General features: G+C 26.8%; 1 protein-coding gene across 1 annotated transcript; it reads left to right on the top strand.

Annotated features, from left to right (window-relative positions):
• The first annotated feature begins 4,582 nt into the window (after positions 1-4,582).
• Positions 4,583-17,925, top strand: LOC112688971 (neuroendocrine convertase 2). The gene is made up of 13 exons (XM_025562431.1): positions 4,583-4,686; positions 4,956-5,301; positions 10,889-10,993; positions 11,141-11,453; positions 15,044-15,081; positions 15,229-15,394; positions 15,501-15,676; positions 15,810-16,022; positions 16,179-16,279; positions 16,391-16,624; positions 16,844-17,008; positions 17,078-17,195; positions 17,446-17,925. The coding sequence occupies exons 2-13, from the start codon at positions 4,996-4,998 to the stop codon at positions 17,806-17,808; spliced, it is 2,298 nt and encodes a 765-aa protein (XP_025418216.1). The 5' UTR covers positions 4,583-4,686; positions 4,956-4,995; the 3' UTR covers positions 17,809-17,925.
• Positions 17,926-18,338: the final 413 nt, after the last annotated feature.

Here is an 18,338-nt window from a genome sequence, read left to right as displayed (position 1 = left end):
ACGGATTGTAGGATAAACGACATGCTTTTATACCATTATTTTTTTGCAATAATTTTTTGATCATAGATTTATATGGAAATGTATCTATTTTTGTCAACATTTTATAAGGATAAAAATATTAATAATTAATTAATTAATAATAAATCAATATTATCAAAAAACACCCACCATAAAAAAAATACTAGATCCGTCACTGGCTCTCAGTAAGATATAGTTATTGGTATATATAATGAAAATATAAAAAATAGTGATATTACTGATGTATTATTGTTCAATATAGGTAATAATTAAACTTAAAAACAACGCGTTACAATTAATTGTTTATACTTTTATTACAAATTGTTTCACACTTTTTACAAGTAGGTATCTGTAGAATAAGCGTATAGGTGAAGGGTCACTAACTTGCGACTCCGGAGCCACATGCGGTTCTTTATATTTCGTGCCTATACAGAATTCGTATGTATGGAGAAATATAAAAATAAAATTATGTAAACCAGTATGGATCTTTGAACATCATGGTTTTGTTTTTTTTTTAAAAAAATATTTGGTTATTTTTTCTTCAAAAAGGTTGCCTATTCTTGAGTAAAGATATATATTTTTTGTTGATTTCGAAAATCTTACAAATGTTAAGCAAAATATAATTTGAAGTAGAATTTAAATTACAAAATGGGTTTTAACATTGAAATGTAGGTATTGAAAATATTATAATAATTGAATATTAGGAATTCTTTTTTTAAATTAAAATATTCATGAACTATAAAAGCGAAAATTAAAAATAAAATATACCTGGCATTTTAAATTATGCGTGTTTTTTACATATCAACTCATAAAACATTTATTATTTTGTTAATCTAATTGTATACATACTAAAATATCTAGTACCTACATTGCATTTTTACAATTCACCCGTATTGTATAAGCTGCTTATACCTATCATTATAAGGTATAGTACACACCTGCTTATTAGTGTCTATCACCATGGTGTATTATAAATTAAGTCTGGAAGATTATTATACAACAGAAAAAATATATTTTTTATAGGAAAAAGTTTAGGTATCAATCAAACAGTGGTTTTTAAAAATAATTATAATTACAATTTTATTTATGTAATTCTTTATTGGCTTGTATGTATTCTGCATCTATTGGTACTATTTTTCCATTTCGAATCTGTTAAGATGTGTTATCTACATGAAGTTTTATAAAGATTATTTTTGCTATTTAAACTGGCGAAAAATAAATCCAAAATTATAAAGTAATCTCTTTTTCAAGCCTGGGCAAGTTAATGATAATTTTTAATTGAGTTGAGTTAATTTGATGGAAAATATTTTAAAAAGTTTTATGTTAACAGTTAACTTAATTTTTTTTTTAACTCAGTTAAGTAATTTATTTATTTTTTTAATATCTATAAAAATACCCAGTAATATGGTTTAAAATAATAAAAATCATAAATATTATATTAAATTATGTATTATATTATTGAATACAAGAAGTAGCTAATAGCTTTTCTATATATAGAATTAAACTATTAGATACTGATGAATATAATTATGTAGTGGGTAGCAAAAGTATACAAAATGCTAAAATAAATACAATATTTTGATTTATTAATACAGAAAGGTAGGTATCATAATTTTTTTTTAAATGATTGAATAAAAATAACATGGTATTTAAGAATGTATTTAATTTTAAACTCTGAATAATTTTTCAGGGAACTAAAAGTCTAAATCATAACTCAATTGGTTTTAATTTAAAAATAACTTAGTTATGGTGAAAATATTTTATTATATGTTCTTGAAAATTGTTAATTTGTGATTTGTATCTATATCAATATAATAATATAATAGCATAATACTTATTAGTTATTATTATTTTTTAAGTATTTATTAATTATTATTATTGTTATTATTACAATATGCCTGAATGCTGCAGTACCTATAGTATGGTCAGTGCCTTATACATAATTTTTATATGGGGGGGGGGGGGGGATCATTTGCAAACAAATCATTATTTTTTTTTATTATCAATATTTTTTTACGTTTATAATGCCCTCACACTCAGGACATTATTTTATAACATTTAAAAAAAGATTTAAAGGGTATCTGACCCCCCCAAATCTCCCCTTGTATACGCCATTGAATATAGTATATGTATATTATACGATACACCTATATATTATAATATAATATATATCTATTGGCTATTAAGTTTAATTAAGTTATTTTTCTTAAAGAATTCTGGTTTAATTTAGCTATATTTCTAATTTCCTATTCTAGTAAATAATTATGTAATATAGTATACATCATGAATAACAATTTTATAATATATTTTTTTTAAATTATTTATAAAATAACTTCACTTGATTAAAAGTAACTCGTAATTTATTCAAATTATAAATACATATTAATTAAAACAAGTTAAATTAAAAAGTTAAAATTAACTTAACTTTAACTTTTTAACTCATTTATGCCCAGGCTTGCTGTTTTTTATTGACCAAGTATTTTAATGATGTACACGTTTGGGAATAAACATATAAAACCTAATAAATAATATCATTATGGCATTTATAGACATGATCCAAAATCAAACAAAAGAATTATTACAAAATTAATTGAGCAGAGATATTAAAACGAAAGAAGCTTCATGGCTCATAGAACGACCACTTAGTATATTTATATATATTAGAGAAGTGAATTTATTCTTCGAGTGCATTTAAGGTGTTTTATTGGAATGTATAGTCATTAAAAAATAAAAACAGAAAATATAAACTACTGTTGAAAAGTGAAAATTAAATATTATTATGGAGTAGGTAATAATCATTTAAAACTTTTGTATTATAGTTTTAGATTATAGATTTTGTACAGAATCATAACAGCTAAAATTTATATTTTTAGGGATAAAGTTTAAATGATTAATTTTTACATTTTATACAGATGATAATTATTTTGTAAATATTAATTATGTACCACAGCAAGAAATTATTATAAACATTTACATTTTTTTCCAAGTACCTTACAAAATACAATTAATTTAACAATTGCATTTGATATGTAAATAGTACATATTAAACTAGTGTTTCTTTAAATATATTTAATGAATTTTTGTTTCGCAGTTAAGTATACATAATTTAATCATGTTGACAAAAAGTGTGTTTCAATACGGTCGATGTAGACACTATTTATAGTTTTACGGGCAAAATAATAAGAGGAAAACATAAACGGTTCACTTTGATTTTATATGTTCGGTGTATTAGGTACAAATATAAATATTATAAATAATAATATGGAATTATTCACGTGCGCTGTTAAATTTATAATGAATTTACTAAAGTATGGCAATTTAATTATTCTCCGATTTGTATGCATAAACGATATAAAGATACACGTGTGATGATCCACTGCGAGTTCAAAATTGATGTATACTTTGGTACAGAGAATTCGAGTTGTGCATTTAAACGAACGTTCAACTTCTTATCAGATTTCGTGAATTATGTAGGTATGTACTTATATGAAAACATATCTATGATTTAGTCCTATACATATGTAAGATAGGTATGTAAAATATTGTTATGAATTATTAGAAATTTAGTTACATTCCTAGGAAATGTCTAGTTATTAAAATATATAGTCTAAAAAAAAAAAACAAAATGAATGACAAATAAGAGAAAAAGTTTATTTTGGTCGAATCATTAAAGAAATTGGATACGATGGTTTTCTTTCATTATCATCATAAATGCAACATTGTAGTTAAAAGTTTTTCTTGGACCGAGATACTAATAGATTTAATAAAAGGATAAGGTTTTGTAAAACACATTTTAGTTCATCATAACGTCTACTTAAAAGTTATGATTGAAATTTTTCTTTTTTTCATTTTTCTACCTCAAGTTTCACAAAAATCAAATACTTATAATAAATAAGTTAAATTTTAAATTTTTTAATAATTTAATTAAATTTTGAACAGATTTAGAAGGATATAATTGAATATGAGAAGAAATAGATCTCAAATTCTAATCACATTACTGTTGTTCGATACGTAAAATTATTTAATGCGTTAAAATTATCAGTTGCGTGCGTGACACATAGACGTTTAATCACGGTATCTAATTCACTTAATAAATTATTACGTATTACGATAATATTACCCACTAAATAACTATGTGGAATTCTTCACTACGTGCGGATTATGTGACATGGTCCACATAAAATCACAGAATACGGTATTGAATTTTTTTCCCATCCGTACTCATATAATGTACTATAAAGAGTTTATACTGTTGAGTCGTGGAACGAATATTATTCTGATGACGGGAAAATCGAATCGAGAGTTTGCAAGACGTCTCTACATTCTATGCATGTAGTAAACAAAAATATTATAATGTCATATTGATTCGAAAGCATATAATATAGCAACAATAATAATAATAATAATAATAATATGTTAAACATATATAGGTATAAAAATTAAGTGCTGGGCGGCGGTGGTCGTTATGCAGTGTGCTCGGTAAGGCGCCGGCGCCCCCTGTGGTTAAAAAGCTCCCACCCGCACACCCCGTGCCAAAACCGATATGTGCCACCGCGGATGAAAGCGCCACCTCGTAGTACCCGAGAAGTTTCGAAATTTACGTACAAAGTTTCTGAGCGCGGCTTCAGTGTGTTGTACACCCGCAGTAGACCAGGAGGTATTATACAGGTAACGTTATGGCCATTTTGGTTTCTCATTAATATCACTACTATTGCTATTAGTTTTATTATAACTTCTATTATCCATTATTGTCTATTATCATCATTATTATTATTAATATCACTACTTACCTATCAACGTACCCATCCACCCATCACAATGACATGTGTCGATTTTCTTGCGCAGTCGACCCGAAACAAATCGCAACGCTTTTGTATCGGACACGATTGCGCGTGCTTCCTTTTCTTGACCGCTTTCTCGTTGTTTTCTTCCGACAGATAGTGGTTTTACAAGCCAATCCGACACTCGATCACGGCCATGGCCGAGTCGGATAACAGCGATGCCGATACCACCGACGGCAACTGCAAGGCTGTCAGGGCCGCAGGCCGCCGCAAAAAGTCCTCGGCTGTTGTGTTGTTGACCTACACGGCTATAACGCTGTTATCCGTCGCTTTTTTACCGCAACCACCAATGGCAGCCGGCATCCAGTTGTACACCAACACTTTTTCCGTGAAGCTGCATGGTCCGAATTCCGATGGCGGCAACTCTGGTGGTCACGTAGACGAGGAGGTGGCCCATCAAGTGGCCAAGAGGGCAGGAAACGGTTTTGAAAACGTCGGCAAGGTATGCGATCATAATAATATAGATGTACAAAATATATTATATAATATAGAATAATATAGATAAAATACTATAAATATAAAATAGATAGTAGAAATATGACGTCAGACAAAGATTCTTTTAGGCAGATGTTCCTTGTAAAGGTCGAATAGTTCTAGTATATTTCGCGTAAGTTAAAAATGTAATATTCGATATGCGACATATAGCTGTACAGTATATTTGAATGACTTATTATATTTTTTAGTTTGAAAGGTCAGTTATCGCATGCCTACAGCACACAACTGTTTTAACATGAAAAAATGTTTAATATAGGTAACTCGATTGACGAAAAAATAATAGTATACATTTATATTAGTAGTAAGTGTCGCTAAATAAACTTTATTCGGATTTCCGTACCATAAGCGTCGGATGATAATATCGGTTATGACAAGCATCAGGTGTATTTTAATTTAATACGGCGGCTGTGGGTAAGGATAATGTTTGGAAGGATGTGAGGAAGAGATGACTTGGGGCTGTATATCATAATAATATATCGACCGCTGGTGGCCGAGGTTCGAGTGGGAAACGAAGGGGGTCGAGAGTTTTAGGAAAAGTACAAGAGTAGGTGTAGACTGGGTGGTGAATTCAGGGGGAGTAAAGAGGGGTTGGGAGTTAAACACCTCTGTCGCTAGTCCTGCTGACGTCATTGCGAGTGTAATTTATATTTCATTCAATTTCCAGGCATCGTCGTCTTTATTCATATAATTCTATTAAATAGATATAAACAATTATTATTATAATAGTTTTATATACATTACTTTCATGTCTTGCAGAAGAATACGTATAATATAATTATACTTGATATAATACCGTCTTCCTTTAAATGTAATTGAATTACGCAGTCTAGATCTTTGGAGTAAATTGAAAGGAAATTAGTAGTTGCAAATCATTTTATTTCACTCGACTACTAACAATATTTGTGTTCATATTAGCTCACTATATACATGTATAGCTTATATGTTACAGTGATTCGAGGGAGGAGCGAGGGTGGCTTAGTTGCCATGAGATGGTCAGAGTTCTAATATATTGATTGATTGACGTGTGGGTCGGTTTCCAAAATAAATATAAGTGATGATGGTTTATATTTTAATGGCTGTAGTGAAAGCTATTATAAAGTGACAGAAGGTTCAAGTTGTGTGGCTGAGAAGGGATTGACATAACTTGATTGAATTTTAGTAATTAAATATTATCTCTGTTCTTTAATTTATTATGCGCGTGTAAACTACATTCATTTTGTCAAATTTATTTCATATTCACTGAAAAGAAATATAAATAAATATTATAAATACATCTCCATATAGACGCGATATGTAATAATTAATATTTTATGAAGGTACTTTACAAACTATTGTTTCAATTAAAAGGGCTGTTAATGTAAAAAAAACCTTATTGCGACAAATCTATTAATAATGTAAAATGTTGATAACGTATGTAAATAATGTACGAAATTAATTTTTTAAACGTCCCAAATTTTATTTACATACAATATGTTATGTTTAACTTACTAAAATGTGTAAGTAGTATCATTGACTTTAGAATATACAGATATGCAATACTATTATTTAAATAAGAAGCCAACGTTGACGTCGCTATTATTTTTTACATTCGACATGAAAACATTTTTTTATATTTTTATATTATTTTTTTATTTTTATCATTTTAAATTATTTATTTTTTCCATTAACATTGATAAAAATAGGTTTTTAAACTTGCACATCTTTTTATGGTTGAAAAATTGTTTCTATCAAGTTGAATAAAAATGATTACATCAACGTTTAGTGTCTGTATCCACGTAGGCGCTACCAATTTCCATAATGATGGTGCATCTGTATATTCTATTATCAATGATATTACTTATTTGTTATTATTATGGTTTGGATTTTAAAATAAAATAAATAACAATAAAAAGCGTAAAATAATTTTAAAAGAGCAAAAAAAACCATTGAAAAAAATGTACTTAAATTAGGAATAAAATTAAATAATACAGATTGAAAAATTATTTGAAATTAATAAATGAATTGACTACTATATATACGAGTATAGTTAGATTTTTAGTAGTGCAACTAACTCTATTATCAGACAAAATGTTTTTATATATCAAAAACAAACACTTTACATTCACTGAAGTGATTGTTGTATACTTTATAAAAGCTTTTTCGTTTAAATAAAACCCATATAGTCAATATTTGATGAAATACCACACAGTGTGTTATTAATGTCTTGTAATTGTTTTCAGTCCTTATTTTTTGAAAGAACAAGATTTACTTTACCCAACATTTTTAAAAGTTGAAATGGTCAATGTTATAAACTTATTAACCGTAGTTAGATAACTATAGACGTAAACATTATAATGAATCGATCGTAGAGTACATAATATGTAATATTAATGTTATATCTAATACATATTATGTATAATAATCAAATCGATAAACGAAAACAAAAATAACCCAATAACCAAAGTCCGTATTTTGTGTTTGACATAAATTGAGAACTGTAATTACTATCATACATAACTAAGAAGCATATTTTTACATATCTTATGCTTAATATAACTTAATAAACATATATAAAAAAAAGAAGAAAAAAAAGTTTTTTAAAGTTTATAGTTTATTTAAAATCAGAATGACGTGAAACGAAATTATGTATAAAAATTAGATTTCTATCTAATAAAAAGCATATGCTTTAAAACCCGAGTCCTAGTTATTACATTATACATTATAATCTTAAACTACATAATATGACGACTGTCCGTCAATAAATGTTTGAGACTAAACCTACACACTACATTTACTGGTGTGACGTTCTTTAAATGAAATGCATCGAAGTATGTGTACAATAAAACTTTGAATAAGTTCTGTAAAGATTATGAAAAAAATTAAACTAAACAATGTAAGTCGTAATACTATTTTAATATCAATGCTTTTTTGGATGTAACAAAAGTTGTGTGCAAAATGTTATCAGATTTTTATTTAAACAAAAAATACAACAAATATAAATGCTTGAATATTATTATTATAATTTTTCAAATGTTTCACCGAGATAAAATTAAAATAGATAAAAAAAAATACTGAAGATTACTAAATTTCATCATGCAAATAGTTACATTTTCATTTTTATTGAATAAGTGAGTAGTTATTGGTCATATGAAATCAATAAACTATTCATATTTTTTGTTACAATAATTAAATATTTACAATTTTATTTATAAAAACTTTAGTCTATAAAACATAATCAATCTATTTTACTTTTATATTCTAAAAGTTACAAAACAATTATTATATATGTTTGTTGAAAAGCTATTAAAATATGATTTTTCTAGTTTACAATAATAGTTTATAAAAAATTAAAATTAGACTATTTTATTAGATTTATAACATTATAGTAATTAATACAGATTAAAAAATTGGAAATATTTGAATACATAATTTAAAAAACGTACGAATGTTTCCATACTGATGCCACTATTGATTGTTATGTAATCATACAATTAACTCAATGATTGCCAATTGATGTAATGATGAGTATAATTCTTTCATAATTATAATTACAGTTTTCACATTGTTTATTAAAAGTAATTATTCTTATATTTAAAAGGTATATTAGTATTAAAATTTAAAAAACCTACAAAAGTATAGACTGTAAACAATAGGAAAATGTATTTTGTAAAAATATAGTTCATATAATCATGTTTAATTTAATAATAATAAATTGATTTAATAGATTAGTAATAACTTTAATACTGGTTGAACTCCAAGAACAGTTATTAGTGTGTTTAGCGCATAGCTCGTCAAATAAAATATTGTGTTTAAGACTTAGTATAAATTGTTGAGTATATAAAAGTTTTAAAAGTATGCATATATTATAAATAAAAATCATATACAACAGTGGTTTTTACTGAAGTGAACCATGTGAGATGAGCAGCCCAATAATTAACGTCTGTGCTTTATAATTTAATTAGATGGGTCAGGTTAGCTATTAGTAACATTGTTTTGTCGTATCTTAATTGAATAACAAATAAATAATAATCTTTTATTCAACATTATTTTAAAGTACATTATTTTTGCACTTATGAACGTTTTATTTTCATAATACGAGTACTACTGTACAAGTATCTAATTTAATTACTTCCCGATTTACTCTTACCGGATTATTTTTAAAATCTAATTTCAAGTTAATCATTAATACATCACATTTTAATAGTTACCTCAAATTTAATCATATACTAATATAACTGTTGGTACCGTTTGTTACTTGTAAACACTGGCAGGGATTTTACTAAATTAAAAATGTCATTTTATTTATATTATTATATTTAAAATCCTTTTTCTTCTCCTTCGCCTTCGCCTCTCTCCCAGCTATTTGGGATCGGACACTCTTGTTCTAAATCTCCACTCTATTCGATTTTTTACATCCCCTACACGTACACCAATGGCCCTCATATCATTCTCGATCGTATCCAACCATCTCATTTTTGGTCTTTCTCTTCATTTTTTCCCTTCACGTTCATTTTCATAACACCTAATATTAAATTATAAAAAAAAAAAATAATAAAATAAAAATTAGGAAATAGTTAACACTCGTAAATAAATATATAAATAAATGGACTAAGTCGTGATTTATTGATTTTTTTATTTACCTGATGATGGATTTTTAATTCGAAACTGGTTGTACCCACATTACAAATATAATAATATTCCATGCTATACATTTATTTATTTATTTTTATATATAAACTATTAATTTATATATTAGGTATTTAATATATACTTTTATATCTACAAATTATAATTTCAACAAGAATTAAATGTTTATTCGAATAATTTACAACCAATTATTATACTAACAATTTCATTGTGATTTTAACGAATTACAAGATTGTGGTAAAAATGTTTTAACCTTAAAGTATATATTGTACATTTTCGTATAATATAATACCGTATCCATTATTAAAACATTGGATTGCATAATCTTTACGTTAGGTACATAAAATAAATATGTTCATAATAACTATTATAAATTGGTACATTTAGTTATTATTATAATAGTATTTTAGTATTAAAAGAATTGTATTTTTTTTTTTTTTGATTATTACAGTAAATATTCGATTGTATTCAATAAAAACACATTCTTCACAAATTAGATTCATTAACACCGTTAATTGTTTATATTTTTATCCGTGCACTAACCATAAATTATATGTAGTATGATAAAGGTAGTAGTAGTTCATTTAATAATTTTATAATTAAATATATAAAATGGTTTTAATACACTTTATATAAAGACTGATAAAAATCAAAAATTTCAAAGTGTGATTTTTATCTTTGAGTACAAAAAAACAAGCCATTTCTAGATAGTATAAGAAAATAGCTAATTAACGTGCTATTTATTATACGTTATTTAATTTCATAAACGAAATATACCTTTCTTAACATAAATTATTTTTATCTATTCCGATTCTATTTTGTTTGACTACTTTGATGTAATATAATGAATATAATAAAAGTGCAATTAGTGAATACACTTATTGTAAGAGTATGAATTTATATTTTAGATCCGTGGTACTAAGGACGAGTTCCAATTTATTCATCATGGATTACCCAAAATACGTGGCCGTCGTTCTTTACCTTCCGTTCTAATTTTGAAAAAAGATCCATCCGTAAGTTTTTAAAACTATACGATTAATTTAATCATAATTTTTAAAAGTTGATTATAATTGTGAAAATATAAATTTTTAAGTAGTTATATTTTTTTAAATAATTCCAAAAATGCAGCATGATATATCAATTTATCTTCATATTCTTAGGTTAAGTCAGTTCATCAGCAACCAGGATTTAAAAGAGTGAAACGTGGTTATAAGCCTTACAATCCATCTTTTTATAATAATAGAGATGAATTTATGACCGATAAACTTAACGGATATCTCAGTAAATCCGTAGAAATTGATGATGACTTGGGTCGTTATGGTAAATTACCAATGGATCCATTATTTAAAGAACAATGGTATTTGAGGAATACAGGACAAAACGGTGGTAAGCCAAAATTGGATTTGAATGTACGAGCAGCCTGGGCACAGGGAGTTTCCGGCAAAAACGTCACTACTGCTATCATGGATGATGGTAAGTGATAGATTTCTAATAACTAATAGTGAATATATAATTTAAAATACGTATTTATATTTAAAATTGAAAATGTAAAATCGTTATAAATATAGTTTTTTGTTAATCGATATATAAAACAGGAAAAATAATAAAATTATAAACCATTTGTTTAAAATAAGAATAATTTAAATCTCTTGTATATTTTAAAAATATAAAAACCTATAAAATTGAGATCTATTTTAATTTAGAAAATATATATATTTATATTATCTATAAATATAATGAGTATATATTATACAAATTTAAATTAATACAGCTATACTTATAAATTTAAACATTCAAAAATATTCACATGGGAAAAATTATTACAAATCGTCATGATGTAATGTTTTATTTTTAATAAAGAACTTAAATTTAAAAATAAAAATACAAAAAAGAAGTTAATTAAAAAAAAGACTTCCTGTACAGAAATTTAAAATATTTAAATAGAGGCATAAAATTCAAACGGATTAAAAAAATAATAATTATCATTATACTCATACCATTATAATATATATATATATACAAATGAACTTATCATTAATCATATACTATACGTATTTAATTATCTGGAATAATTTTAATTATTAAAATAACGTCCAAAATTGGTATTTTTAGCTCATATTATTTAATTCTAAAACTGTCAAAGTATATCTAATTATTATTTTTATCATATGGGTCACACATTTTTTGATAACAAAAATTAGAAATCATTTATTTAATTTTTTTCCTCTTAAATTAAAACTTTTAGAATATCAGTAGAATATTTATTACAGGAGAACTGTTTTTGTAAAATAAAAAGTTTTTACTAAAAGTATAAGTTAAATAGTTACAATGTTCATAATTATACAAATGAAGTTAAACATTATACCTAATAAATAAATTTTAAAACTGTATACTTAGCATTATTATTAGTTATTACTTATTTGTCTCTACAGGTATTAGTTTCATTTAATAATTACTAATATTGTATAATGCAAACCATACTGCTCGATATCCTTACTGAGATAAATTTAAACACTCAACTGGTATTATAACACAATTATTAATTATTATTCAACACAAATCTAATTCACATATAGTACATATGATCATTTAAAATTTTAAAATTATTTATTCACAAAATTAACACTCGTCGTGTTCTAAGTCAAAACTGTGGTAAAAAAATTGATGAAAAATTATTCAATTCAGATTTTTCTTTGTTCGACATATTTAAAAACAAGTTATTTAAAATATAATCATGAAATTTTTATAATTAATAAGACTATTATTATTACCTGTTTAGCTTTATTCACCACACCTAACTACAACTTCGATTTGTAATATCTTAATATTCACGAATTAGCATTTGTGAATTTTTATTTTGAATATTTCAACTAACATATAACATAGGTATACATGTATATTTTATTAGTGAAAGAGAAATAAAAGGCAATTATAATCCAAAAATATACCAAAATAATACTACTCAAATATTACTTTAATTTCGATTGAAAAATTGTACAAGTTATTATTTCTGGTCAAACATATAACGATGTAAAGATTCAATAAATATAAAAATATTTTGAAATTCGATAAATTAACTTGAAAAATTATAATAAAAAGGTATAGCGTAGGGGCGGCCAAACGGTAGATCGCGGACGATTTCAGAGTCGATCATGTTAGAATTTATTTTTAGGCCATATGCACGAAAATTAATCGTGGTGGTTATGAAAATTTTTTCGATAAATGTTATCTGTATAGTTTTTATCTTTTATTTTGGTTTATAAAAAATGTTCCAAGAAAGTCGATCTTCAAAGGTGAAGTATATTTTCAGTAGATCGTGGCCGAAAAAGTTTGGTTCCCTCTGGTATAGAGAAATATATAATTTTTTTATAACTCGTTAATTTGGGTATGATACAAAATATTATATTATTAAAGTAAATGCGTTAAATAAGACTTATATTGCTTAGTAATAACATTTTATTTTTGCTCTTCTCTAGAAATAATTATTATATTGATCAAATATTATTTTAAAAGAAAATCTAAAGTTAAGGCATTTATAAATTTAATATTTAAATTTAATACATTTTTTCTGTACAAGAAAAATATAAAAATAACATTTTACTATTTTTTAAATATGTATTTGTAGTATGAAATATTCGTCATAAAATACAAAGTTTCCGGTATAATTGATATAACATTTATTGAAATCACGATTTATGTTATGAGATAATGATAAATGATTGTTGATAGAATAATAATTAACTATTGAATTTAAATTAAAGTAACAGATAACCACGCAAATAAGGCAAAATAATCAGCTATTACATGTTAAGTAGCTACTAATAATCCATATCAAAGCATCGTCTCTCGTAATATTTTTTAATTTGGGTAATTATCGAATGTTTTAAGTAAACATTCGATAATTGTAGTATTTATTTATGACATAAACTACGACTATTTAACTACAAACTATAGTTTTAATAATATGTATGTTATATATAATAGTATTTTCTTAGTCTACAAACTGGAAAATATTACAGCCTATTTATATTTCAATGCTTTTGTTCAAATTTTTGTCAGATTTCAGTGTTAAAGAGAAACAAAATTATCGCGTCATTCTACAATACTATTTTTTCTCTCTTTAAAACTATGAAATCTAATAAAAATTTTAACAAAAGCATCTTTAAGATTTTTGTTATCTTTGTGATAATTTACCTATATGAAATGCAGAGGTGGAACTAGGAATTTTTACGCCCGGGGAAAATGTTAAAATTACGCCCTATAAAACGACTAACGACCAATAATCAAATACTCTTCTCGAGAATTGTTTTCCAATAATTAATATACAATCATACTTATTAAGTTTTAACCCAATAACAGTATTTAACAATGTTAAAAATATCAAATTAGTTGTCAATAATTACAAAAATTACACCCTCTAATATTTTACGCCCGGGGATGAATCCCTGTCTTCCACCCCCTAGTTCCGTCCCTGATGAAATGTTTTAATCATCTAAGCCTTTAAGGAAACCTTAAAAAATTAATTAACAAGTGGTAGAATATAAAATAGATATAAAATATTAAGCCCAAATAGTTTTTTTAAATAATTATTATATCATAATTTATCCGTTGAATTTATCGAAAACACAAAAACCGTTCGGTAAATAGTGTTATAAAAATAACTGCCGTAACATATTAACATTATAATACAGTTTAATTTAATTTTTATTAATTCTTTATTGATGTTTTGTGTGTTGATAAATCATCGTATTTATTTGAAGATAAGCTTTGGATAAATAGTGATTTCCTAGCAGAAAGTTGTAAATATAGAATCAAATAAAATATATCTTACCATTCACGCATTATTTATTATCATATGTTCACATATATTATTGACAATTGATCGAAAAACAAAAAAAATTAAAAATTGTACTAAGTAAAATAAATAGTTATTTTAATCTTTAAATATTAATCGTGAGATTAAAAAGTTTTAAAATATGATAGGTCTATATATGACATATGGGATTTTTAACAATCCTTAATGTATGAGTATTAATATTATTTTTTTTTTTCTTCATGCGTAGGCGTGGATTATACACACGAAGATTTAAAATATAATTACGTGAGTTGTTTAATATTTTATTTGCAATATTAGATATTATAATTATGTAACTTATATAAAATATTATGATTTTATATGTATCTGTCCCAATTTTCACCCATTCCCCTGCAATTGAAAATCACATGTGATCGATATACACTCACTTAGAATGCACGGGCGAGCTACGATTTTAGCTCTAATGATCCATATCCATATCCAAGGTATACTGATGATTGGTTCAACAGTCATGGCACTAGATGTGCCGGGGAAGTAGCTGCCGCACGCGATAATGACGTGTGCGGTACTGGCGTGGCATACGACTCGAAAATCGCCGGTAATTTTATTAAATTTCAAAATCAATATGTTTAATATCTATGAAAATAATAGTTACATTCAAACGGATTATTTTTTTAACGATCAAATACTTTACCTGGTCACAGGAATTCGAATGCTCGACCAACCTTACATGACCGATCTTATCGAAGCTAATAGTATGGGCCACGAACCGGATCTGATTGATATTTATAGTGCTTCTTGGGGTCCCACGGATGATGGAAGAACTGTTGACGGTCCTAGGAACGCCACTATGAGAGCTATAGTACGGGGTGTTAATGAAGTACGTTAAACATAAACGTATGAATAAATTTACATAAATGTATTGAAAAACAGACGAAAGAAAAATGACCACATAGAACTTGAAAACTTACAACTTTGCAGATAAAACCGTTGTAACGATTATATTTTTTAAGGGTCGTCGTGGAAAAGGAAATATTTATGTGTGGGCTAGTGGTGATGGTGGAGAAGCTGATGACTGCAACTGTGATGGATATGCTGCTAGTATGTGGACGATTTCGATAAATTCGGCTATAAATGACGGACAGAATGCTCATTATGACGAGAGTTGTTCAAGTACGCTGGCATCGACTTTTAGTAACGGAGCGAAGGATCCTAACACCGGAGTTGTAAGTTTTAACATGATACGTATATACGTAAATGGATAATTGCACTATTTACTTGATAACGTATTTTTAACACGTTTAACAAATTGTTATTAAAACAAATTCTCCGTATAAGTAGTAAACGATGATTTATTATTAACTTTTTTTATGATTTTTCAGGCAACTACAGATTTATATGGAAAATGTACTAAATCACATAGTGGTACATCAGCAGCTGCACCAGAAGCTGCCGGCGTATTCGCTTTAGCTTTGGAAGCAAAGTATGTTGATCCTTTTTGACAATTATTTTTTTTATCATTAAGTGTTGGAATAACATATTTTGATTTTGAAGTGAGTTTAACTATAATTATTCGTTTGCTATTTTTCAACAGCCCTGAATTGACATGGAGAGACATACAACATTTGACCGTATTGACTTCTAAAAGAAATTCGTTGTTTGATGCTAAACATCGATTCCAGTGGACCATGAACGGTGTGGGCTTAGAATTCAACCATTTGTTTGGATTCGGAGTACTTGATGCTGGAGGAATGGTTTCTCTTGCCCGACAGTGGCATACTGTACCCGCTAGATACCACTGTCAAGGAGGATCGCACACGAAAATGAGGTATGCTGGACCATGTATTAATGCATTACATAATTTTCTTAGCTAAGAATTTTTGAGCGTGTGGCATATATTATAATGTACTTAAGTCTCATGCGCCATGTAGATTTATTAATAAATTTAATTCGATATATATAATTCTTATAATGTTAATTAATATAAATGTGTAACTAGAACAAATAAAACGTTGGATAAATTAGTAGTAAAATAATTTCAATTTAGAAAATTCACAAGTAAATCTGGTATCATATTAAAATTGAAAACTGATGCATGCCGTGGTACCGATACCCATGTCAAATATTTAGAACATGTACAAGCTGTAATTACACTCAACTCTACTCGACGTGGTGATGTTGAACTCTACTTGACATCTCCGATGGGGACAAGGTAATCATGATCATTTTGAAGTATTATTAATATAATAATTACATGCTTAATGTTCATATATACTTGCAGGTCAATGATATTAAGTAGGAGACCTAATGACGACGATAGAAGAGATGGATTTACAAAATGGCCATTTATGACAACACACACGTGGGGTGAATATCCGTGGGGCGAATGGACACTCGAGGTATGTATAAATACAATATTATAATAATATGATTCTTAAAACTCAAAATATAAAGACATTTAATTTCTACATATTGTTTATGTGCCTTATTTAACACTATATAATATGAAAATGTCTTGAACTGAAAAGAAAAAAATATTTTCAATGAACTTCTTTAAGATAATCTTTGATTATCTTATTGATACATTTTACTGATTTATTTTCGTGCATTAAAATTCTAACCCTAGTATTAATAAATTTACACGCACAGGTCAAATTCAATACGCCTTCGTCGAAACCATTTTCGCAGCAAAATACAGTTGGCAATGGCGGCGGGGGGTCATCTGCAAGCAAGGGATCAACGGCTAAGGTGGGTTCCACGTTGAGTAGCGTTACAACTATTTCGGAAGACCAGCTGGCTTCGGATGAAAACGATGATGAAGAAGAAGAGGAAGATATCGTGCACACCGGGTTCTTGAAAGAATGGACTTTGATGTTACACGGTACCCGGGAACCACCGTACGGCCAACTGTCCGTCCGAGATCCTCATTCTAAATTGGCAATCGTTAAGAAGGCGCATACTATAACTGGACCTGACACTACCGTTTCTCCAAAGCAACAGAGCGCATATTAATATAAACAAACACCAAATTAAATCATCGCGTGAATATCGTGATTGTCATTTACAAAGATATACTACTATTAATCTATATAACATAACAAATATATATTTATGAAATCCCAACTACAATCCCTCTTAATATTATACTGTCAATGAGACACAATAGATATAACATATATTTTTTAAACAACCTAAATTCATATTATATTTAATTTTATCTCTACGGAAAAATAATAATTGAAATCATTAACTTGACGAAAAAAAAATTATAGATAATTATTAACAATAATTGATACTGTATGAATTTCATCAACATATATACGTATTATGGCCTCATTAATTCTAGTTGGAAAAAACGCCAAAAAATCAATGTTAACACATATTATTATATTTATAATTTAGAATATATTTAGGGAGTATATAATCGTATTTTAAGTGAGTAATGCCTATCAATACATGCACATGGTATTTATTTATTTTTGTTATCCGAAATAACGTTTCTAGACTGTCTCAATTTACCAACAGTATTATTATTAAATTGT

The sequence above is a fragment of the Sipha flava genome, unplaced genomic scaffold, assembly GCF_003268045.1.
Source record: "Sipha flava isolate LNK unplaced genomic scaffold, YSA_version1 41_pilon_pilon, whole genome shotgun sequence".
NCBI lineage: Eukaryota > Metazoa > Arthropoda > Insecta > Hemiptera > Aphididae > Sipha > Sipha flava.
The sequence above is the reverse complement of the archived record's forward strand: the minus strand, read 5'-3'. Positions and strand labels throughout refer to the sequence as shown.